We start from the raw sequence: 25245 nt of genomic DNA on the forward strand, positions 1-25245 counted from the left end.
CCCTACAGCCGAAGATCCCTAGTCCATGTCAGATAAGGGTTAAGTCCGTCTTCTTAAGGAGATTAGGGTCTTCACCGCTGGGTATGTTTCCCTTGGCTTTCTCGGAGCTCCTGGCCTCCCTCCTGACTATGTAAGCAACAGTGTCTACCCTAAGATGCGCCTGCATTATCTGTCCCCTCAGGAACCCTGACATTTTCTGAGATGGTTTTAGGGGAAGACGATGATTTGGGGTGTGCGTGCCAGGGGTGCTTGTTAGAAAGGTCTCTTCTTGAGAACACAGTAAAAGAGCAACGTTTCTAGGAGGGGAAGTTTTCTGGTTTAAACATGTTACACCCTCCCCCGACTCCAACCTTTCCTCCCCACCTCCACCCCTACCCAGACTCCCCTCTCTCCTCGTCCCACACACACAACTGTCTTAACTTGGAGGCTGCAATTCAGATTTAATTAAGTAGAGAGAACTTCAGCAGCAGATTTACAGTACCTGACAGCCAGGCTGAGCCTAGGTCTGAGCTATAAATAGCATGGCTATAGGACTCATCTGAGATCACCACGGGAAAACGTAGCCAGGGACCCACGGCGTCTGCCAGATACCACCGTGCCCAGGTCCCTGCTCTCTCCCAGGAGCACAGGTGGGAGGGGTCACAGACACACCAGGCAGGAGGGGCCCAGGCGGGCTGCCAGTCTGCAGGGGCTCTGGCTGACCCATGGCCTTGGGGGCCGACATGCCCCCAGGAGGGGCCCGCCTGCCCAAGCCACAGGCCGGGAGCCAGCACAGATGCAGGCTACAGCGAGAAGAGACTGGAGAGGCTCACAACCACGGTGGCTGAGCGGGGCCCACAGGAATATTTTGTGATGAAAATATTCAGCTGGAAAACACAGAAGCCTGTCTGCTTCATCGGGGCATCAAGAGCGAAAAGAAGGGACTGTGTTGGAAAGAAAGGGTTTCTCTTTCACAGAATCCTTTTTTAAAGGAGGGTTTGCCTTTTTTCTGATGCACTGTCAGAATCAGAAGCATTTCTTTTACCAAAATTAGCAGATGGCCGCAAATTTGCTTCTAAAGCTAGAAATCCTACGTCACCAAACTAGTGCTCTGCCTGTTGTGTGTGTAATCACCGACCCCGATTCTGCTCCGGTTCCTCCTGTGGGGAACTCCAAGGGGAAAGCTGCACCATCTCCGGGGTAACCCAGAGGCCCATGTTGATCACCCGTCACTCCTGTCCAGGAAAATGCCACCGTCCCGCTTCCCACCTGCTTCCCTCACCAAACTCTTCAGGTTGGCACTGAAGGCCTTTGGCTCACAGCCTCCCCTCCTTTACTGAGTCCCATTCCTTGTGAACACCTCCCAAACCTGCCAGTCATCCTGCCCTTGCCCATGCCGTTCCCTCTGCTTGAAACGACCTTCCTCCCTTCTCAGCGAGTTCCCGTTTTCTGCTCTAGGCCTAACTCCCCGTAACAGTTCCTCAGTCCTCTTGGGTCCTTCGTCTTCTGCCCTGCACACTGGTCCTACCTCCTCGCCTTTGCCGTGCTAGTACCCCCATCAGGAATGCCTCCTGACCTCCCCCCCAATCTCTCTTCTTTTCCAGGCTGGCTGAAGGCCCACCCCAACCAGGAGGCTTTGTTTAACTGGCCTTTGTCCTCACAAATCATTTCCTCACTTTATTTGGATACAGTGTGCAGGCATACTTGAATTTTCAGGCCCATCTTTGAGTCTTTTCTCCCCTAAAAGGTATAAAGGTTCTTGAGTCAGAGAACTAGTGTTTCTGTTCCCCCTTACGTCACCGAGCACACGCTCACTAACCACTGGTGTGACTTGACTGAGCCGCTGCCTCCAAGGGCAGCCTGACCCAGGCTTCACTTTCTCCACAGGGAAACGGAGGGATGGGCCTGAAGTCCTTCCAGCTCAGGCACAACCAGGAGGTCCCTGGTGCTAGGAGTTGGCCCTGGATTTTGGAATCACAGCCTCTCAGGACTGGGAGTGTCCTCCAGAGCATTGCATTAAATCTCCAGCTGATTTTGGTGTCTCACCTTACCCCACCCACAACCCTCCTTCCCTGCAGCAGCCCCGATCTCTAGTCATCTGGTACCTTCCTTCCCCAGAGGGGGGAAAAAAAAAGACCCCCAGACCATCTTGCTACTGGAAGACCAGAGCTGCTTTAGCCCTGAGATAGGCAGAAGGGCACCCCCGAAGCTCAACCTAGGCTGGGCGGGAACCTGGGAGGCTACTGATAGCACAACGGAGCTGAAGGCTGTCAGTGCTCCCTCTGAAGCCAGCTCCCAACTGGGCCAACAGAGTTGAGATGGATGGCCTCCCTCAACAGTCAACTCTGTGGCACCATAATCATCGCAGTTCTTAGTTCTTGTTGCTAGTTCTTATTTAATTTCAAGTCGGGGCACTTCAGATAAACTAGGACACTGGTGCATTTTTATTTTTATTTTTATTATGCCCTGTCTGCTTCATCGGGGCATCAAGAGCGAAATGAAGGGACTGTGTTGGAAAGAAAGGGTTTAAAGGAGGATTTGTTTTATGCACTTTCCTGGACCTGCAGCTCTAGGAAAAAGTGGTAAGTGGTGTGAGTAATGACTGACTAGCCTCTGGGCTGTGATGGCTTGAAGAGCAAGAACCTGCGTCTTCAACACCAGGGGCCGATGGGGCTTTGACCAGTGTTTGCTAAAGGAACGAACTCCATCCGCAGTGTGTGTGGCTCAGAGGTGATCTAGGCAGACATTCTGCAAGCGCCTGCCTTGTGCACACATCTCCAGGCATTCACCTCGCCTGAGGTCCATCACCCGGCGCTTCCGTGTGAGGCTCTTTGTATTTTACTGAGTGTTACAAACAAAACAAACAACAGCCGCCTGGAAAGCAGGTCTGAATTTGATGAAAACCTCACTGGATACATTGCCCTTTAGAAAACATATTTCAAAATTCAATCTCAGAGAGCAACTTTTTTTTTTTTTTTTTTTTTTTTTTAACTCATCACGCTGCCATCTCATCTGTAATAAGAATGACATAATTTGGATTTTCTTCTTCCTGCCTTGTGTCTAGCAAACGCATGACTAAAAATAATAATTATGTTAACGTATTAGGCCTACTCCTTTTCTTGGTTGTTTTTTCTTCCAATTTTCCTATAGCCTTTTCAGACACTCTCTTTTTGGGAGACTCTATCAAGTTCCTTTAACAGCCAGCAGGAACACACATGAATGACTACACACAGAGCTGGGGAACAACTGGCCTCTGGAAAAGTCAGGGATGGACCTCACTTTTCACTCAACTGACTAATTGGGTGTTTGCTCACAAGAAAGATTGTGACATTTTCTTTTAAGAAAAGACAGCTGAAGCCGGTTTGGCTCAGTGGTAGAGCGTCGGTCTGTGGACTGAAAGGTCCCAGGTTCGATTCCGGTCGGGGGCATGTACATTGGTTGCGGGCACATCCCCAGTGGGGGGTGTGCAGGAGGCAGCTGGTCGATGTTTCTCTCTCATCGATGTTTCTGGCTCTCTGTCTCTCTCCCTTCCTCTCTGTAAAAAATCAATAAAATATATTAAAAAAAAAAAAAAAAAAGACAAACTATACCTTTAACTGAGATTCAACTACTGTCACCTGTTTACTATGACGTCAACATTTTCAACTTTTATTTTAAAAACAAGGAGACATCTCCTAGGCTTGGGGCTTTGGTCATAGTGCTGGTTGGGGGCTTGGGGACCTGGGGCTAGAGCCAGACCGTGACCGGACAGAATTCTTGAGATGGGGGGCGGGGGGGGGGGGGGGCGGAAGGGTGGTGGGGGGGAGAGGGCCCAGCCTCGGATCCCTGAGACAGGCTGCTCACAGCCCAGTGAGGAGACAAGGCACAAACACACAAAACGAATGCCACCAACGTGAGAATCGGAGCCAGGCTCACCACGAGGACCCCTGGAGAAGTTATCCATGGAAATTCCCCCAGGACAGGCGGGAGAGAGCACATTTCCACTCACCAAGGTCGTTGTTGCTCATCATGGCGTTGGAGGCCCGCAGCCGGGGCCCCTGCTGGGTGAAGTGGTAGCCGAATTTCAGAAGCGTCGTGTTTTTTTCCAGCATGTTCACGATCTCCATTTCCACTTTGTTGCCCAGGGGCTGGCTCTTTGGTCAAGAAAGAACGATATTCACTGCTCATCCCATTTGCCAGGTACCTCTCCCTTCTCCACCCACCAGCAACCCTGAGTGGTGGGCAGGGATTTTATCCCCACCCCCCAGAGCAGGAAATGGAAGTCTGGAGCAGGTGAAAGGTCACCGCCGGGAGGAAATGAGCTGGGATTCGAACCCAGGCCACTGGACACCTACGATAGTCTTTCCTTCGGCCCACAGCAGCATCCTAGAAGGACTGAGCAGAAGGACCTTCACATCATCTAGTCCCAAAGAAATTTAAAAATCCTAGGAGCTGCCCGGGCTGTTCCCCACATTAATTAATCCAGGATCCCTGGGAGTGAGGCTCAGGTGTGCGTGGCTTTTCAAACTTCTCAGGTGACTCCACTGTACAGCCAAGTTTGCTAATCAGTCATTTAGACTCATCTGCAATTTACAAACGAAGAATCTGAGGCTGAGAGGGGGGAAAGGATTTGTCCAAAGTCACCCGGGGGGTGGGAATGCCAGAGCCAGCTTCCTCAGCCTGTTATGTCCCTTTACCCCAGAGCTATGTGATCATCTGACAAAGACGAAAGAAAGGAAAAACCCTTTAAGATTTACTCTTGGAAACTTTTGAATATGCAAGGTAGTATTATTAACTCTAATAATCTTATCATGCTGTACATTACACCTCTATGACTTATTTTATAGCTAGAAGTTTTCACTTTTAAAAAATATATATTTTTATTGATTTCAGAGAGGAAGGGAGAGAGAGAAACATCAATGATGAGAGCAAATCATTCACCGGCTGCCTCTCCCTACTGCGGATAGAGCCCGAAACCTGGGCACGTGCCCTGACCGGGAATCGGACCATGACCTCCTGGTTCGTTCGTCGATGCTCAGCCACTGAGCCACGCCGGCAGGTGAAGCTTTCACTTTATGACCCCCTTCACGCATTTCTCCCACTGGACCCCCATCCCTGGCAACTACCAATCTTCTCTCTGTATCTACCATTTCCCCGAAAATAAGACAGTGTCTTATATTAATTTTTTCTCCCAAAGTTGCACTAGGTCTTATTTTCAGGGGATGTCTTATCTTTCCATGCACTAGGTCTTATTTTTGGAGGATGTCTTATTTTCAGGAAAACACGGTATGAGCTTGGTTGTTTTTTTTAAGATTCCACATATAAGTGAGCTCATACGGTATTTGTCTTTGACTTATTTCACTTAGGTTCTCAAGGTCCATCTATGGTGTTGCAAATGGCAAGACTTCATTCTCTTTTTTTTGATTGAATAATATTCCATTGTGTTCTCTTTCTCTCTCTCTCTCTCTCTCTCTCTCTCTCTCTCTCTCTCTCACACACACACACACACACACACACACACACACACACACCTTTTTATCCATCCATGCATCGATGGGTACTTAGGTTGCTTCCATGTGTTGGTATTGTCAATTGCAGTGAACCTGAGGGTACACACTATATCTTTTCGAATTAGTGTTTGTATTTTCTGAGAAGTGGGATTGCTGGATCATATGGTATTTTATATTTTTTTCAGGAATCTCCATATTGGTTTCCATAGAGGCTGCATCAATTTACATTCCTACCAACAGTACACAAGGATTCCTTTTTCTCCATGTCCTTGCCAGCCTATGGTATTTCTTGTCATTTTGATGATAGCCATTCTACCACGTGTGCAGCAATATCTCATTACAGTTTTGATATGTATTTTCCTGATGGTTAATGATTTTGAGCATCTTTTCATGTACCCATTAGCCATCTGTGTGTCTTCTTTGGAAAAACGTCTATTCCGATATCCTGCCCATTTTAAAACTGGACTGTTGATTAAACTTTACATTTAAATAATTAGAATTAAATAAAAATTAAAATTCAGTTCCTCCGTCGCACTGGCCATAGGTCAAGTGTGCAATAGCCACGGGCTGCCATGTTGGTGCCGCAGACACGGGGCATTTCCATCATCACAGGAAGTTCTTGTGGAGGCGCTGTCCTAGCCTGGGAGCCCTCGGATGGCACAGAGGACCCACGATCTCTAGGTCAAGGTCACGGAATTGACTAGAATGGAGGAAACAGGAATAGGCTCAATGCCTAGGAGGGCTGAGATGATACATCGGCCCAGCATCCAAAGAGACAAGCGTGGAACTGCGGTTGGAATCTTGACAGAGAACTCTCCCAGGTTATTCTGGGTTCACCAGAGCTCGTCTGGGTTCAGACGGGGCTGAGCTGCTGACCGGGGCAAGCAGAGGGCCACTGGTGGAATTCCACCAGACTGTCTGGCAGGGCTCCTGAAAGGGCTGGGACGAGCTCTGGCCTGTCCTCAGAGGACTCGGACCAGCCCTGCGCTCTGGCTGGCTCGGCCTGGCAGCCCATCCCCCGCCTCATCCCCCCCTTTTGTAGCTGGAAACCTGGCCTCCCCTTGCGGGCACTTGCTGGGAGAGCACTGAGCAAACTCACAAACTCACAAACTCACAAACTCAGGATGGCCCAGGCCAGGGGTCGGCAAGCTCATTCGTCAACAGGGCCAAATATCAACAGTACGTACAACGATTAAAATTTCTTTTGAGAGCCACTTTTTTTTTTTTTTTTTAAACTTAAACGTCCTCTAGTGCCACTTCTTCAAAATAGACTCTCTCAGGCCGTGGTATTTTGTGGAAGAGCCACACTCAAGGGGCCAAAGAGCTGCATGTTGCTCGCGAGCCACAGTTTGCCGACCACTGGGCTAGTCTGAGAGAGCACAGGAGCGCAGATCCTCCCTGACTGGAGGGGCTGCCAGGGCTGCTTCTGCAAAGCTGGCACTTGAGGTCGCTCAGTCCAGAGTCCAGAGCACCCCAATGCAGACTGCCCCGCCCAACCTCCCTGCATCCTGCGGAGGTGGGCCGGGCAGGCAGGAACGAGCACCCCGTCTTAGAGATGAGTCAACCGAGCCCACGTACAGATGGAAGCTGGACTGTGCTCCCTCTGCTTACTGACAGAGCCAAGGCTTGACCTGGGCCTGGGGCCGGAAGGACTTCAGAGGACCCTGTAGGCCCACATTCTCAAACTCGTATCCGCTATCCCTGAGACACACGCAGATGTCCGTGTGTGTGTGTGTGTGTGTGTGTGTGTGTGTGTGAGAGAGAGAGAGAGAGAGAGAGAGAGAGAGAGAGAGAGAGAGAGAAAGAGAGAGAGAGAGGAGATACAGGATTATTTTAGATAATTGTGGCCAATCTTTCTCGCATGTTAATCTTGGACCCAAACCACTATTTTTACATTAAGGAGTGAGATAGAAAATATGCCTGCCTCTTAACAAGCTTTGTACTTGCTTCATTCTCAGGCCCTCCCCTTTTCTCCAGGGACCCTGAGACCAGAAGGTCTCGATCATAGCAGAGATGAGAGAAGAGGCCATGGGGGTGAGGTTAGGATGGAAACTCTGGTGCTTACTTAGTTTTCAAATACTTGTTAGTTAGTGATCACTGCATGTCATAAGCACCTTACAACGCTAACCAGGAACCTATGGAACATGTACTATTGTTGTACCTTTCATCTTACAGGTGAGGGATCTGAAGAACAGAGGGATTAAGAAATTCCCGCTGAGTCACAGAGCTAGGCAGGTGCAGACCAGGATTTGAATATGGGTGGCTTGCTTGCTCCTGAGTTGATCATTGCTTCATTGCTATAATAAATTCTGGGGGTGGGGGGGGGGTAATTTGTTACACAGCTATAGATAATTGCCGCACACACGTAATATTGAGGGGGGAAAAACACGTAAAGGAGTACATGCATGTGAACCCATTGATTTGACGCTTGAGAACAGGCAAAACACATCTCTGGTGACAGAAAGCAGGACGTGATTGCATCGGGAGGGGACCGATTGGGAAGGGGCGTGAAGGAGGCATTCTGTCTTGATCGTGGTGGGGATTACACAGGTGTATACATCTCTGAGTCCACTGAGCTGTCCTTTACTATATACTTCAATAAAAAAATAAAGTTAAGTAAGAAAGGGAGGGAATAAGGGAAGAAAGAAAGGAGGTAAAAAGTTGTTCCTTGCATGAGCTAGAATCTCTCCCAGAAGTCGGTTCTCTCCACCTGACCAACTAAGTGTAACAAACAACAGAAATATCACCTCCCTTTGATTGAGAGAATACTACATGGTTAAAGAATCAACTCATTAAATCCTCTCACTGCACTAGTAGGTTGAGTATCAGTGTTATTCCCATTTTGTAGATACTGAGCCAGCTAAAAGTAAGGGGTGTTGCCATGTGTGAAAGTAGCTTTTATTTTCTTTCTAAACTTATTTTCTTTAGGAAAATAAACCAACCTGGAAAAACAAGAAAACGCAATCCACTTTCTTTTCCCCCCAAATATTAAGCACATCCTCATTGTCAAACATTGGAATGAAACGTGATAAATCCAGCCAATACCCCCGACCTTGCACATGTGTTCATTTGGGGAGGGGGTCGTGTGTCAGGTGTTGTCTGCTCAGAGGGTCAGGGAGAGCGCCCTGGGCCCTCAGGGACCTGGGAAGGGCCGCTGGAGGGAGCTGGGTCAGGAGTGAGAGGCCCAGAGAACCCCCACTTGGGTATGACCTGCTGGGAGTGGGCGGGGCCTGCAGACACCCCAGCTGTAGGGTCTCCCCTGTCCATCCAGACAGGCAGCCTGCCTGACAGGCAGGACCTCTCAGCTCCAGCCCTGCTCTGACTCTTACTTGACCTATGACTTTGGGCAGGTCTCACCCCTTCTCTGATCCTCAGTTTCCCCGCCTGACAAAGGAAGGCGGGGCTGCCGTTTTCTCGGTGTCCTCAGCCCCGGTCAGCGCCCCTCTGCCCCCTCCGGCCCTCACTGCTGGCTCTGGGCAGCCTCAGGCAGCGGCAGAGCAGAGTCTGGAGATAAAGGAAGACTGGCCGCGTAAACAAAGAGCCTCAGAGTCCCGGTTCCAGAATCTGTGTCCTGAGCCAGCCGGGAGGCTCCTGTCCCCGGGTGGAAGGCCCCAAGTCCCTTTCCTTGGCCATATAAGGAGAGAGGAGAGCAGGGACGCGCTGACACAGGTTGCAGGCACAAGGGCTGGGGGAGAGGGCTGCCGCCTCCGAGGGCCGCGGGGACTAAACAAGAACGAGGAATGAATCACACGCCACTCATCACCTCCTTTCGGTCGCGCTCCCCAGAAGCCCAGGGGCCGGGGCACCTGGTGAGAGGCGGCCGCCAGGCCCAGACCGCCTCACGCACGGAGAGAGGCAGGGCGGCTTCCCTAGAGCCTGGGCGGCAGAGCCCCCTCCCCACGGCAGGCCCCCTGCCCGTCCTCCTCCTCCCCTGCCAGACCCCACTCAGCCCCAGGCCCACCACAGGGGAGCACTTCCCCCAGGCCCCTCATCCCGGTCATCCCACCCTCTCTGGCCTCCCAGGCCCCAGGCCCTCTTCCTGCTCCCGTCCAGCAGGGGACCACGTTCCCGAGCACGGCTTTGGTGCACAGGGCGGTCTACCACCCACCTTCCCTCCACATCCATTCAGAGCCCCTCGGACCCTCACCTCCCTTCTGTCCTTACTCCTTGGCTTTCTGTCCTCCTCCCAGGGTACCATTATCATGTTCGGACGGGCTCCTTCCCTTTCCCTCTCCTCTGTTTGTGTGACTCCTGCACCTGAGAGGCCAAGGCCTCCCTCCACCCTAAGGTTTATCTCAGACTTCCCCTCCTCCAAGAAGCCCTCCCTGGTGCCGGCTCCAGGCTGAGACTGCCCCCTCCGGGGGCCCGTGGGGCCCGCTGTCTGAGGCCTGCTGGAGCACCTCACCCAATGGTCACTTCGCATGCTGAGACACTGTCCACCCTAAGGTTTATCTCAGACTTCTCCTTCTCTAAGAAGCCCTCCCCGATGCCGGCTCCAGGCTGAGACTGCCCCCTCCGGTGGACCGCAGGGTCCGCTGTCTGTGGCCTGCTGGAGCGCCTCACCCAATGGTCACTGCTGCTCTCTGCTTCCCGTGCAGCACAGAAGCCCTGGAGGGCAGAGCGAGAGCCTCATCCACATAGTGCCCAGCATGCTCTGGGGGGCAGCCAGCACTCACCAAGTGCTCACAGAAACTAAAAAAAGACACTCCCAGCTGGAACCGGTTTGGCTCAGTGGGAACTGAAAGGTCCCAGGTTCGATTCCGGTCAAGGGCATGTACCTTGGTTGTGGGCACATCCCCAGTAGAGGGTGTGCAGGAGGCAGCTGGTCGATGATTCTCTCTCATTGGTGTTTCTGACTCTCTGTCTCTCTCTCTTCCTCTCTGTAAAAAATCAATAAAATATATTTTAAAAAATATTTTTTAAAAAAAGAGGCTCCCAGGCTGTGGGCCTCACACCAAAGGAATGGGCAGCTGAGAAGAGCCAAGCGAGGGCCATGTGAAAGTACAGTAGCGTTCAAGAGCCCGGACAGGCACAGCTCATACACTCGGGAGTCGCCCAGGCCTGGGTTCTAATCTTGCTTCTGCCACTCACTCACTGTGTGACTGTGGGCAGGCCACAGAGCCTGCCCGGGCCTCCGTTTCCTCGTCTACAGCACGCCCTCACAGTCTGTGTGAGCACGAAGTGACGTAATGGATTCGAGGCACCTGCTCAGGAAGTTAACTCTGAATAGTATGTGAACTCCCCAGATTGTCTCTGGAGTAATTACAGAAGTTATGGACCACCACTAGTGGCCCGGTGCATGAACTTTGCACACATTAAAAGGGAATTTAATTAGAGGAAATATTTTAATATTGCTATTTGCCCTTTCTCTATAATAGAAGTGTCAGAGATGAAAGTAAGTTAGTAAAGTGCATTTGAAAATCTCCCTCCTGTCAGAGTTTGGGGCACTCCTGGGACCCAGAGTCAAGTCTCTGCCCACCCACACATGCCTCAAAATTGCGTGAGACCTAGATCCAGCCAGCCCCACCCCATCAAGCCCCGCCGGGTGGGGGGCACAGCCTCAGGTCCCCTGGCCTGGCCCAGCGCCCCACAGCCTCGGGTCCCTGCTGATCACTCATTACGGAAACCCCACCTCTGCTGTGGGTGCAGCCATCTTGTGACAGCGTTATGGCGTGAGGGTCAATTTGCATATTACCTCTTTATTGCATAGGATAGTTTAATGTGTCATCTCCTCAGAAGTGGAGATTTTATTGCCCCATTGACAAGGGAGGCAGTGAGGCTCGGGGAAGTGAACCAGGTGAGGGAGATGCTCCATCTCTGGGCTCTGGGGGAACAGCAGTGAGAAGGGAGGTGGGCAGTTCGCTCCCTGGCAGCTGCCATCACAGTGACCTGAGGCCAGTGGCCTGGGCCCTCTTTGGCCTGCACTCTGCCCCAGGTGTCAGTTTCCAGCTGACGCTGGGTAGACCCTGACTCTCTGCACAGATAGGCTTGAAGTCACATGACCAGCTGGTCCCAGGCCTGGCCCAGAGCTGCTGCCAAGCCGGCTGCATGCCTCCGTTCCATCGCTGTACCCCTCCTGCCTCCAATAAGCAGGGTCAGCAATGGCCCAAGGAGGGACGCGATCGGTGGGGTGGGCAGGGACTGGGAATGGGCGATGCAGCCGCCAGGCCCCAGCACGTGAGAGAGGCAAGGAGTCCAAGGCAGCAGATTCACTGCCGGGGCCGCAGTGGCTCACGTGGCCTTTCTACAGGAGTTAGGAAAGAGGACCCTCTCTGCGGGACAAAGCCCCACCCCGAGTCCTGGAGAGTGGAATGCGGGTGAGACTCCGACCCCGGCCTGCTCCTGGTGCGGGGACACGCACGGCCATCCGAGGCAGCCCTGCTCACCCCGCACCGCTGTGGGCCACGTCTGAGCTCGGCCCTGAGGCGGCGATGACACAGACACAGCACCAGCCTCTGGGAATCTCACAGGGAAGCCGGGGTCCTAGCTCAGTGGTTGACAAACTCATTCGTCAACAGGGCCAAACATCAACAAGGACCACGACTGAAGTTTCTTTTGAGAGCCACATGTTTTAAATTTAAACTTCTAATAATGCCACTTCTTCCAAATAGACTTGCCCAGGCCACGGTATTTTGTGGAAGGGCCACACTCAAGGGGCCAAAGAGCCGCAGTTTGCCGACCACGGTCCTAGGAGAACACAGAGAGGGAGCACCTGCCTTGCTCCGGGGGGCCAATCTCCTGTGTAAATACTCCCGCTTGGAGGGTGGGGGGTGGGGGGGAGCTTCAAGGTCCCAGGGTGCTATCGCTGAAGGGGGTTTGGGGAGAGATGTGCAGTCAGCCCAGGCACGCTGGGTCCAGCTGGCTCCAGACCCCAGGGGGAGAGGAAGGGGCTGCAGCTGAACCCAGAGGGAGAGGCCTCTCAAGGCAGAGACGTGGGGAGGGGGGGTGGTGAGCAGGGAGGACACTCCATCTGGGAGAAGGGCAAGAGCGAAGACGCGGAGGCTGGGAAGGAAGCAGGGAGCACACTGTGACGAGCTCTGACGGGGTTCTGATGGACAAGGGCCCAGGGAACTCCGGGAACCTGGTGAAACTCCAGTTCTTGGCCTGGACGGGGGTCACAAGCGCAGCGTGCCTCGTTCAAACTGCGCGTTTACGTTTCACACACTTTTCTGTTTGTTTGAGCTAGTTTACAGCAGAGATAAATGTCTCCTTCAGGGATGACCACTACTTATAACTTTTGTATTTCCTTCCCGTCTTTCTCCTAGGCACACATTTATGTGGCCAGAAAGCAAACATTTTCACGTAGAAAACACAAGCTCCCTATCCACACACCACAAAGAAGACAGCGTGAGAGTGTTTTAACACATAACGGATGGAGTGTGGGTTTCGGAGTCACCGAGTCCTGGATTCAAATCCTTTGGCTCCTAAAACAAGCACGCGGTGGCCCTGAGAGTGTTGCTTGCCTGAGCCTCGCTGAACTGCTTTCCCTTCTGCAGAGTGGGAGGGAGAATGCCCACCTCCTGCAGGGAGGCTGGGAAAACGAGAGATGCTGTGTGTCAGGTGCATGGCCCAGCGCCTGGCCCACAATGGACCCTGAACACACGTAACATATAATATATCCGACCTGCAAGCTCTGGCTATTAGCTCTGTTTTAAAAATCAGAACTGAAAGAGTTGCCCTGAAAATAAATGATGGAATCCCAGAAGTTATAGAGAAACGATAACCTCATAAAGATAAAAATAAACTAGAGTTTACACAAAGAATAACTTCGATGGTAAGGAAATTCAAAAACCCACTGAGGGTGGGGCGGGGATGGTGGAAGGAAATGGGGCATTTAGCCTGGAGAGGAAGACTCCAATGGCGTATAAGATCTGTGCAACACCTGTGTCCTGTGTGTAGCACAGAATAGAACTAAGCCAAACCAACAGGTCTTACTAGCAAAGGGAGCTAATTGCTATGGGAGGTAAGAAAGGGTAGATGGCTAAGGAGTGAGCTCCCCATCGCTAGGACACAAGCGAAAGCTGCCAGAGCCCTGGGTGGGAATGGAGAAGGAAGGCGAGCGGAGGCCCCCTGAAGCTGGGCTCCGTGGCTTTTATAATCGCAGCTCCCGCTCCCTCCAGCAGCACGCGGGAGAGCGCAGGCGGCGAGCGTCCTGAGGCGAAGGGCTCAGGAGACCCGCTCGGCTTACCTGGTTGTCGATTTTCAGCTCTACCAGGGAGGTGTTGTCTGGGAGCGCTTCCACCAGGCGCAGGATGCCGGCTCCGGAAATGAAGTTGGATTCCACGTTCAGGGTCTTCAACGCCTTGTTCTCCTTGAGCATCTCAGCGAGGGCCTGGGGCCACGGGAGAGAAGCCAGGGGACCTTTGAGACCCCTTGAGCCCCTCCTGGGTAAAACCTAAAGCATCGAGGGAAACTTGCTGGGAGCAAGAGTCCCTGGTACACTTCTGCTGTTCCAGCTAGGCACCAGGCTCGCCACACCCCCTTCACCAAGCACAGCTCGGTGTCTCTCCTCCCCTCCACCTCATCAGGACCCACTGAGGAAGACAATGATTTTAAAGATGGAGAAACTGAGGCGCAGCATGGGGCAGGCCCTTGTCCACACCGTGCCGAATGCAGAGATTCAGCGGTTGGAACTGCATTTAAATCTCAGCTCCCCCTTTCACTTGCTCTGCAACTTTGGGCAAAGCAAGTCTCCTGACCTCCCTGCACCCCAGGCTCTTCATCTGCACGTCTAGGACCAGGGGAGCCGGGGGAGATGAACGAGGGTAACGTACAGGTGGTGCCTGGGCGCCCGCCATTCTGCCCACGGCCTCTCCTGGCTCTCGCCCACGCCCCTCACCACGCCACACGAGGCCCTTCCTCCGTGGGAGATGGCCAGGCCTGAGGCCACAGCACCAGCCCTCCTGGTTCCGTGCCGCCCGCCCGCAGGCCGCGGGGGAGAAGGTACCTACATAGGCCACGGGGTCGTTGCTCCGCGTGCCCACGATGCTGAACTTCTTCACGTACGAGTTGCCTTTCAGGGCTTCCGCGTACGCCTTGAGGGTGGGGATGGGGATATTCTGCGGAGAGAAAGGCAGCGGTGACCGGCGGCCCTGCCAGCAGCTCCGTGCATAATATAAATTTGCTACGTGCAGCCTGATTTATAGCAAATCTCTGACCAAAAAAGCTAACTGGGCAAAGGATTCCGGTTTAGCTCCACGTAGCTGGGATCTGGGGCGAACCTTCTGGTGAACAGAGGGACAGAAACCCTTCCTGGAAGCTCAGACAGGACCCGCCCCTTCCTCTGTGGGCAGAGACCAGAGGAGGAGGAGAAGGAGGCAGTGGGTGCGGAGGAGTGCTGGGCCGAGAACTCGGGCCTGGGCTGCGGGGTGGGCAGGAGCCTGGCCTCGGCCCCAGCAAGTGGCCATGTTTCCGGTTTGCTCCGTGACTCTGGGAGGGGCTCTTCCCTTCTCTGGGCCTGATTCTGGAAAACAGAGGGGTGTGTGTGTGTGAGTGTGTGTGTGTGTGTGTGAGTGTGTGTGTGTGTGTGTGTGAGTGTGTGTGTGTGTGTGAGTGTGTGTGTGTGTGTGTGTGTGTGAGTGTGTGTGTGTGTGTGTGAGTGTGTGTGTGTGTGTGTGTGTGTGAGTGTGTGTGTGTGTGTGAGTGTGTGTGTGTGTGTGTGTGTGTGTGTGTGTGTGAGTGTGTGTGTGTGTGTGTGTGAGTGTGTGTGTGTGTGTGTGAGTGTGTGTGTGTGTGTGTGTGTGTGAGTGTGTGTGTGTGTGTGAGTGTGTGTGTGTGTGTGTGTGTGTGTGTGTGAAGGATGGGGGTGCCCTAGATAATCTTTAAGAGACACCTGCCCCAGAGGTCTCAGCCCTGACGCACACCGGAGGTTCCTGGGAACTTTTACAAAATGCTGAAGCTCGGGCCTGCTCCAGACCAATAACGTTAGAAACTGGGGAGGGGATGGGACTGGGATATATTTAAAAATATATATATATATATATTTTATTATTGATTTTTAACAGAGAGGAAGGGAGAGGGATAGAGAGCTAGAAACATCAATGAGAGAAATACATCGATCAGCTGCCTCCTGCACACCCCCTATTGGGGATGTGCCCGCAACCAAGGTACATGACCTTGACCGGAATTGAACCCAGGACCTCCCAGTCCGCAGGCCGACGCTCTATCCACTGAGCCAAACCAGTTTTGGCTGGCATATACTTTTTTATTTCTGCAGGTGAAATACCCTGATCTCGTCCAGCTGCCTGGTGTGCAGAGGGGAGAGTAAGGCCTGGGGAGGCTGAGCCCTTGCGGAGGCCCCACGGTGAAGGGGTGGGGTCAGGGTGGGGTCGCACCCCACACCCTCGGAGCCGCCATCCACTCAGGAAGCACAGATCTGAGCCGGGCCAGTGTCTCCCTCTCGGCACATGGCAGGCAATGGAGGCCCTGGCTGTGCCCTAATGGCTCTCATTTCAGCATCACGTTAGCTCCCATGGGAACGGAGCCCGGGAGGCCGGTGGGGGGAACACTCCGGATGGACGCAGGTTTCCGATCTGATTGTGCCGCGGGGCTGGCAGTCACTTAGAGAAAGTGGAGAAGAGAGGAAAGAGGAGCCTGGAGCGAGGGGCCTGCTTCTTGTCTGGCCACCTCCCCCTCCCGGAGCCAACCCTCCCGCCGCCGGGCTGAGCAGGTGGGCGGCCAGCTGGGCTGCCTCTGAATTCCCCCTGCGGCCTGTCCAGCGTAGAGCTGCCTGTCCCTCGGTCCCTCCTGTGCCCGTGGGGGTCACACGGGAAATGTCTGGAGAGAGATGGCTGACAGACCTCCGGGCCCACAGCCCCCTCCCTCTCTCTCTGCTGCAGAACGAGGCTGGGGGACCCCGCGAGCCTGGGGGGCACCGGCTTTTCCGGCCGTAGGTCCTGCGCAGCCAAGGGTGTGTGGCTCCCGATGTTATCTCCGAGGCTCTGTTCTGAGTAACAGGGCGGGTGTCCCGAGTTGCAGCTGGCTTGGTCCGGGACAAACACGGGGGCCTGATGTCAGTCCTCGGACACAAACCCGGGCCCCGGGATGTGCTCGTTGGCACTGTCCACCCCCCATCCCACCCTCCTCCTGACCCGAGGGGCCCGGAGCCCACACAGGCCCGTCCTCTCTGCGTGCTGAGCCGGCGGTGGCGTCACAGCAACACCAGGCCACAGCGCCCCCCGCAGGAGCCGTGGGAAGGCGGGGGCTCACCCGGATGTTGTTGAGGTTCACCTCCTCCAGCTTCGGGTCGTTGCTCCTGATCCGCTCCAGCGTCTCCTCCACGTCGGTTGAGTTTGGCTCCTCATCGGGCACAGGTTTGTACTGTGTCGGTTTGATCACACCTAGAGGGACCCAGGAAAGGGGGGTGTCTCCCAGGGGCACGGGGGTCGCCTCCCCTCCACACAAGCACACCCAGGAGGAAGCGGGGTTCAGGGACCTGTGGAGGGGGTGGGGGCCTGCTTGGATTGTCTGTAATGTCCTGCAAGAACGGGGTGGCTTCCTTAAACTCTGCCCCTCGGGGGCCTCACCTTGTAGCTGTGAGCAGGGGCTCTTGTGGGGAGGAATGGAAGCCTGGGTGGGAGAGACATATATATTGATATAAGCCTTACGGGGTGGGGGGGGGGGTGTGTTCGTGATTCTCTGGGCACCCCCATTTCTCTCTGGGTCCAAAGGCCAGCTTGGAACAAGGTGCCGGGACAATGAAGACAAGGCAATATCGACACAGGAAGGGACAAACGGACTCGTGGGACAGAAGAGGCGCCCGAGACAGACAGACAGACGCACGTGGATGCACGGACGAGCAGGATCAAGGTGAAGTCCCACAGCAGCGGTGGGCAGACGCCGTGCAAACACATCATGGTGTTGGGACGATGAGCTGCCCGTGGAAAAGTGAGAATCTGACCTCACCTCGCACCGCACACACACGTGAACTCCCGGTGGATTAAGAAGTTGCACAGAAGAAGGGAACAACTCTTAGAAGAAAGTGCAGGAGGATACTTCTCCATACACCGGGATGGAGAAGGCCTTTGTAAACAAGACGGAAGCCCCGGAGGAGGAAAAGGAAAAGGTGGATGTGAAAGTTCTGCCTGGAGCCGGGAGCCGAAGAGCAGGAGCCGGAGGGAGCAAACAGCATGAGGACCACGCCCCTTCCCGGTGCCCTCGCTGGGGGGCGAGGGGGTGAGGAGGGTGCGTACTCACTGTTGAGGCCCTCCTTGTTCACGATGGAGCTGCTGCCCAGCGCCTGGTAGTACTGTTGGTTGCTCATGAGCGTGTGCATGCCCAGGATCGCTGCGGGGACAGGGAAGGCCCATGACGCGCCCTCTCAGACTGGAGAGCCTCCCGGGTACGTACCTTCCATGCCCTCGAAATTCTTGCTCCCAGAAATGGCAAGAAACGCACGAAAACGTTTAGAAGTGATTTGCCTCTATTTACACGGACGTCAAATCTCTGCCACCAGCCTACACTTCTCTGGTCCCCAGCCTCTGGTCCTAGATGTCCCCCTGACACGTCCATCCCAACGTGGCCAACACAGAACTCACGTTCCCCAGCAACAGCCTTTTCCTCGGGATCTCCTTCCACCTGGTCACCCTGCCGGTCCCTCGGGGTAGAACCTCAGTCCACGCACCTCACCCCGTCCCCTCCCTTCTAACAATGTCTCTCGTCGGTCCGACCGCCCGCTCCATCACTTCGTCTTGGGTGAGGCTGTCCCATTTCTCGGCCGTCCTGTCACAGCTGAGCAGCTGCCGGTGTCCTGGCCCCACCCTCCAGCTTCAGCGCAGAGCAGCCAGAAACACCTTTCTGGAAATGCAGCTCTGACCACATCACACCGGTGCTCAAGTCGTTTTTTTGTTTACTCACTAACGTTCACTGAGTGCCGACCGCGTGTGTCCAGCTCCAGGGCGAGGGGGGCAGTGGAGAACAGGAAAGACAGGGTCCCCACCCATGTAGCTTACTGTCGGGGGTGGGGAGTGGGGACAGAGCCGCTAAGCAGGGACCCAGGAAATTAAAACACGGGCACAGTATAAGGCAGGTGTGGTGAGGGAGAAGCTCATTGTGTTCTGGGACAGTGGTGGGCAAACTCATTAGTCAACAGAGCCAACTATCAACGGCACAATGGTTGAAATTTCTTTTGAGAGCCACATTTTTTAAACTTAAACTTCTAACGCCACTTCTTCAAAAGAGACTCGCCCAGGCAGAAGTATTTTGTGGAAGAGCCACACTCAAGGGGCCAAAGAGCCGCATGTGGCTCGAGAGCCACAGTTTGCCGACCATGATTCTGGGAGAATGGGACAGGAATGATGAGTTCGTGTTGGCTCGGCGGCGAAGAGAAGGGAGGCAGAACATTGTGGGCAGAGGGAGCGGCGGGTGGGAAAGCTCTAAGCTCAGGGAGGGCAGGGCCAGGAGTGGGCTAAGATGGAGATGGACACGTGGGGGACAGCCTAGCACCCCCTCACCAAGCCACTTGCTCTGGCCAGAGAACTGCACATCAGCGATTCTCGTTTGTGTATTGAAGTCACTAGGGAACCTTTAGAAATTCCTGACACTCAGACCTTCCCCGGACCAATCAAACCACCATCTCTGGGGCCGAGGGCTGAGATAGCTGCCTTTGTAAAAAGCCTCCCAGGTGGTTTTGGGGGGCCGTCAAAGTGGGGGACACCATCCCCCTGAATCCTCCCAACAACACTTGGAAGCTGACTGTATTCCCAGTCCTGCAGGTGGGATCCTGCAGGTGGGCTGGGTTTGGGTAAGGGGATTGGGGTCTTTTTCTAGGTGCAGCCTGGGAAGCCATCGGAGGCTGGAGAGGGCCTGAGCCGGCCTGACAGGAGTTCAGTCACTCTGGCTGCCGGGAGCATGAACTACAGGAGGGAAGGACACGGGGGGACCAGGAGGCTGCTGCAGTCATCGGGGTGGGTGGGTGGGTGGTGGCTTTGACCCCCAGAGCTTGGCTTCACCAGCACTCCCTGGGCCGGCCCTGCTTTCCCAGCCTGTCCCTCCCGCACACCCTCTGCCCCGGGACACTCACTGCTCAGTAGTTTCTCCTGCTTCCTGCCCCCTCACCCCCACCCCCTGTCAAGTCTCTCATTTGCGGCGCCCAATGCTGAAATGCCCCCAGTGGTGTTGCTAGATGTAGCCCCTAAAATTAAAGACACCCAGTTACGTTGGAATTTCAGAGAAAAGATGAAAAATGTTTCAGTATACGTAGGTCTCATTCAGTCCTTGGGATACTTACGTTAAAAACGTACCTGTTGTTTACCTGAAATTCAAATCTATCTGAGCATCCTGCATTTGACCTAACAACTTTATCCCTCCATCCCTCAAGACTTAGAATAACACTTCCTCCCCCAGGAAGTCCTCCTGGATTCCTCCCTCTCTCCTGCTAGTTCTCCCACAGCACCCGGTGTCCTTATCCCAGCCCACAGTATACCAGGAGATGGAGATTTCAGGGTATCTGTGTCCTTCCCCTACTGGGCTATAGACTTCCAGAGGCCAGGAAAGAATATAATCTCTCTCTCTTCTACCTCTTCCAGAATGCAGGAAGCACTTGGTAAATAGTATTTGCTGATGCTTTTAAAAAATCCCCCCAGCCATTTCATGAGACGTGGTTTCTAGCTAGAAAAACAAAAATACCAGAGCCCTTAGGGAAGAGACAGGACTGGTCCCGATTAAGCCCCCAATGCTGTGTGACCTCGGGCAGGTCCCCTCCCTCTCCAGGCTCCAGCCTTCTCTGTCCCATGAAGGGGTGAGACAAGACATGGCTGGACATACAATTCACCCGGGAACTTTGCGGCAATATCCCTGCTCCCCAATGGACCAACTAAGCCGGATCTCTGGAGGCATGTTTTTAAATCTCACCTTGGATGGTTCTGGTGTGCAGTGGGAGCTGAGAGCCACAAGATGAGATGATCTCTAAGTCCCTTCTGCTTCTCACATTCTAAGAGTTTTCTCCGCTAAAATTAGACCTGCCTGCTCATCACTAAGGAGAACGGGCAGGGAGAGAGGCATCTGCATTTCACAGGCCCTCTGGGCTTTTGTTCCGGCGCTGGCTGCGTGGGCAGTGGGAGCTGAGGCCTGAGTCAGCGGCAGGTGGATGGGAGCACGGTGGGTGCATCGCCTTCTGGAGCCCCCCCCCGCCCCCCCACCCCGGGCTCCCACACAGGGAGCGGCTCGGGAGCTTCCGGGATGCTGCTGCGACTGCAGGTTTGGAAGAACACTTTGGAAAGGTTCCTGGGAATCCCAGCACAGACATGGCTGCACGCGGCCGGCTGGCCTCCCTGAGCATGTACAGAGAGATGGAAAATGTAAAATACATCTTGTGCTCGGAGGACAGCTTCCTGTAACCGGCCAGAAAGGAGGGCAGAGGCAAGAAGGTTACAGAAAGTGCCGGAGCCCTAACTGGTTTGGCTCAGTGGATAGAGCGTCGGCCTGTGGACTCAAGGGTCCCAGGTTCGATTCTGGTCAAGGGCATGTACCTTGGTTGTGGGCACATCCCGGTGGGGGGTGTGCAGGAGGCAGCTGGTTGATGTTTCTCTCTCATCAGTGTTTCTAACGCTCTCCCCATCTCCCTTCCTCTATGTAAAAAATCAATACAATATATTAAAAAAAAAAGAAAGAAAGTAAGTGCTAGGGACCCGAGGAAGGAGACCTGGGCTCCAGTCTGGCCTTCATACTCATTTGCTAGGTGACCCTGTCATGTCTGCTTTTTGGGCCTCAGTTTTCTCACCTGTAAAATGGGGTGTGTTTGAAAGCTGCTCTCTTGCCTTCACATAGCACTTAAGAGCCACATCACATCTCATCATTTCATCCTGTTTGATTCTTCACAGCCTCCAGGGCAGGTGCTGTGGACCCTCCACTGTCCCGCAGGCTCGGGAGGAAGTGGTTTTCGGAGACCATTTGGTGAGGACTCTCCGGCTTCTAAGTTAGCTTTCGTTCCCACACACGCCTCCATGCACTAGGTCCCAGCACGTCTAAACGTCTAAACTTCCCCTCTACTTCAAAATCCTAAAAACAGATAACATGTATTCTAGGAAGTAACGAATGCCAACAGCAGGCCTACGAGGAACTAAAACCATTCCACAGCTCTGAGGAAAGTAGGGATCCAAGAGAGAGAGGAAAAAAAAACAAAGAAAGGAAGGAAAGAAAGGAGGGAGGAAGGATAGAGGCAGGGAGGGGAGGAGGGAGGAAGAAGAAGGGAGGGAGGGAAGGGGAAAGAGAGGGAGGGAAAGGGGAGGGGGGGAGGTGTGAGTGACAAAGGAGAACAGCACATCAGTAGATACCGGCAAGGCTGGATTTAGCACTGAGGAATGTGAGGTTTTTTTTAAAATAAGTCAAATCTTCCTCAAAACTCAAAAAGGACTATTTTTGAACTCTGAAAAAGAACATCAAGTTCTCCTTCCCCTCTCCGCCTTGGCAGGGCTCACTCGGCTGTAATCCCGCTGCGGTGCAGAGATAACGGCACACCCGGCCTGTCCCGCGGCCCACGGCCCAGGCTGGCGCGGGGCACGGCCGGCGTCCAGGAGCAGGTGGGAGAGGCCGGCTCTGGCCCAGGCCCGGCGCGGCCGAACGCCCGCACCGCCTCTCCCACGGCAGGAGCCCACGGCACGAGGGAGCACCCGCAGCTGGGGAGGCGGCTCTGCCTAAGACTTCCTCTGGAGCCACAGGAGCCGGGGGGAGGGGGGGTGCCCCTGCCCTTGGGGTTGCCTGGAGTTGGCCCTCCTACCCACAATTCCTTCTGGGTCCGTCCCAGCTGAAGGGTCCCCAAAGGCAAGCCAGGATGGTGTCCCTTCCTGAGGAGGGGGGACCATAATGCCAAGTGCGTGCAGGTGACTCCCGGGGGGCCCCCAAGCCACTGTCAGAGGCAAGTGTTCCCTACTCTGTGGCAACACTCTTCACGTTAAAAGAGACATGCTTCTGCGTGTCCTCATCACATCCCGGGCCCACCAAGGGTAAGGACTGAGCCTGACTCATTCGTACGGTGGGAGTTCAATAACGCACGTGACTCCACGAGTGAATGAATGGCGCACACACATGAAGACAAATGAACCAATGAGAGTTTATAGGTTCGGCCTCACCCCGGTCACCCCTGAATCAGTGTGACGCCGGCAGGGGGTCCTGCCTGCTCCTGTCAGCACCAAACACCTAGCCCGAGTGTGTGCAGCTGCAAAGCAAGCAGCTCAGCGGGGCCGCCTCCGCTCTCCGTTCCCCCTGCTCCCCGTTCCCCCTGCTCCCCGTTCCCCCTGCTCCCCGTTCCCCCTGCTCCCCGTTCACTCTGCTCCCCGTTCACCCTGCCCGTTCTCCTTCAGGATCTGCGTGGCTCTGGCCTTAGCTCCCAGCACACAGCCCAGCCCCCTCCCGCACTCTGTCCTTTTCCCTTTGCCACGCTCACTCTCACCTGTCACTTCCCACTGGCCTCAGCGTTGGCGTAGGCGGCTCTGGGAGGGCAGGCACCGGGCTGCTTTCCTTCACCAGGGCCGGGCCAGAGCCTGGCACCCAGAGGGGAGGCCAGAGCCTGGCACCCAGAGGGGAGGCCAGAGCCTGGCACCCAGAGGGGAGGCCAAAGCCTGGCACCCAGAGGGGAGGCCAGAGCCTGGCACACAGAGGGGAGGCCAGAGCCTGGCACCCAGAGGGGAGGCCAGAGCCTGGCACACAGAGGGGAGGCCAGAGCCTGGCACACAGAGGGGAGGCCAGAGCCTGGCACCCAGAGGGGAGGCCAGAGCCTGGCTCACAGAGGGGAGGCCGGGTAATGGCTGCGGAGTGCGGGAACCTGTGGCTGGCGGAGGTGAGCCTGTGGAGTGCTCTGCCTGGGAGCTGAGGTGTGAAGGCTCCAGGTGATGCCCTCCTCTCCCTGCTTCTCTATCTCTAGTGGCTCGACCACCTCATGGCTCCATGCACTTCCTCCTTGGAAAGGCCCAGCCACCCCTCTCCCCCGCACCCATCCTCCCGTCCCTGCCTCTGGTGGGTCAGCCACACCCAGCACTCCGGCAAGATGTCCTGCCCCTGCCTCCATCTCTTGCAGCACCTTTGAAGTTCTGGCCTCTGGTCCAGCACTAGGAATAGGTGGTCTCTGGGTGGAGCCACCTCTTATGAGTCCCATGGCTCCACCTGGCCATTGGCCTTACCTGGGGCCTGCCTCCTATGATCCTCCCCTCCCCCCCATCCTCTAAATACCACTGCCTCTCTGCCTACACCCCTGCTTCCATCTGCCTCTGCAGCACTCCCCCAGTCCCAGCACTCCCCCAGTCCCAGCACTCCCCCAGTCCCAGGCGTCAGCGCCGCGATGTGGCATCCAGAGCCTTTCCTGCCCTAGCCGGTTTGGCTCAGTGGATAGAATGTCTGCCTGTGGACCAAAGGGTCCCAGGTTTGATTCCGGTCAAGGGCACGCACCCATGTACCTAGGTTGCCAGCTCCTTGCCGGCCTGGGCCCTGTTGGGTTCATGCAGGAGGCAACCAATATTTCTCACATTGATGTTTCTCTGTCTTTCCCTCTCTCTCCCACTCTCTAAAACTCAATAAAAAAAAATATCCTCGGGTGAGGATTACACAGACAGAGCCTTTCCTAGTGTGACCCCATCTTCCCCCAGCCACTCCGGGAGACTCGGCACCCCCTCTCACCCACCATCTGTGTCCACCGTGCCCCCCAATCCTGAGGGCTTTATCCAGGCTGCACCGGTTGATGATGTGAATAGGCCATGGCACCAAGCTGCCTGGGTTCCACGCCCACGGGCAAGGCATTTAACCTCACTTTCTCTGTCTGTAAAATGGGGACAATGCATCTTACTTCGCAGGGGGTTGTCATCAATAAACAAACAGCAAGGCGTTGGAAGCAATGCCCAGCGCACCTGGGACCACGGAGCTGGAGGTCAGCATCTGTGCAGCCCCTCCTTCCCCTAAGACCCCGTCACCTTCAAATGGCTGATACACCACGACAGGCGCCCACGCTGGGCCGGTGAGCACCCGCGTCCACTTACAGCCCCCCTCCTCTCCGGGCACGGGAAGGGCATGGGATCACGAACAGATAATAATAATGAGCCATACCAACAAAAATAAAGAGGAACAGTTTCAAGAAGCCAACACAGAAACTCAGCCCAATATTGCAGTTCTATTTGGCACAGAAGCTGGCGGTTCTGACGGTGGAGTCATTTGCTAAGGAGGAGTGATGTCACGGAGGTGATGGGGGAGAAGGACCAGGATAAAAACAGCTCCGGGTGAGTCAGCGTGGAGGTGCTGCACAGGGGTGTCAGCCGCCCACCTCCGGGAGTCAGACCCCCATCAGGGAAATGGTTCGGTCCACATACATGGGCATGATGTGGGGTCTAATATGACTTGTGTGGTTTTGACAAAACAAAACTTGAACTTCAGTGCAAACTGGTTACGTTTTCTGAGTTAAGTGTCCGTTTCCGGATGGGTGCTCATGGCTTCGGTATTCCATAGTGGAATGGAAACCTTTCTCTCTCCGCCCTGACACCCTTCCAGCCACTGTCCTTCCGTCTTTCCCGCACTCCCTGCCTCCCGAGGAAAGGGTGTTTTGGACTCACAGTCTGCACACTGGCTTTCTGCATGCGTCACTTGGTCCCTGCAACCAGGCTCTGGCCACCAGCATCCACAGTCACCCCTCCTGCGTGTTGGAGTCTCCCACTGTCCCTCCCCACATGGTTCCACTGTAGATGGCAGCCGCCCCCTTTCCCACGCCCATCCCCTGTGACAAATGCCACCAGCATACACGCATAGCACCTATGAGAAGCCTGAGGATACCATGAGGCAGGAGACCAAGCCCCCCAGCACT

At 54.7% G+C, this 25245-nt stretch overlaps 1 protein-coding gene across 4 annotated transcripts in view; it reads right to left on the minus strand.

Annotated features, from left to right (window-relative positions):
* The window catches only part of TMOD1 (tropomodulin 1), a 71751-nt gene that overhangs the window by 1131 nt on the left and 45375 nt on the right, over positions 1 to 25245 (minus strand). For all 4 annotated transcript variants that reach the window (XM_084898771.1, XM_084898769.1, XM_084898770.1 and 1 more), the window contains 5 exons: positions 17664 to 17753; positions 16677 to 16807; positions 14420 to 14527; positions 13657 to 13800; positions 3968 to 4112 (listed from right to left, as the gene is read on the minus strand). In XM_084898771.1, coding sequence (XP_084754897.1) covers positions 3968 to 4112; positions 13657 to 13800; positions 14420 to 14527; positions 16677 to 16807; positions 17664 to 17753 — 618 coding nt within the window. The remainder of the gene's footprint in view (positions 1 to 3967; positions 4113 to 13656; positions 13801 to 14419; positions 14528 to 16676; positions 16808 to 17663; positions 17754 to 25245) is intronic.

This window comes from Pipistrellus hanaki (genome assembly GCF_964339955.1).
Source record: "Pipistrellus hanaki genome assembly, chromosome: 11".
In the NCBI taxonomy this organism is placed as follows: domain Eukaryota; kingdom Metazoa; phylum Chordata; class Mammalia; order Chiroptera; family Vespertilionidae; genus Pipistrellus; species Pipistrellus hanaki.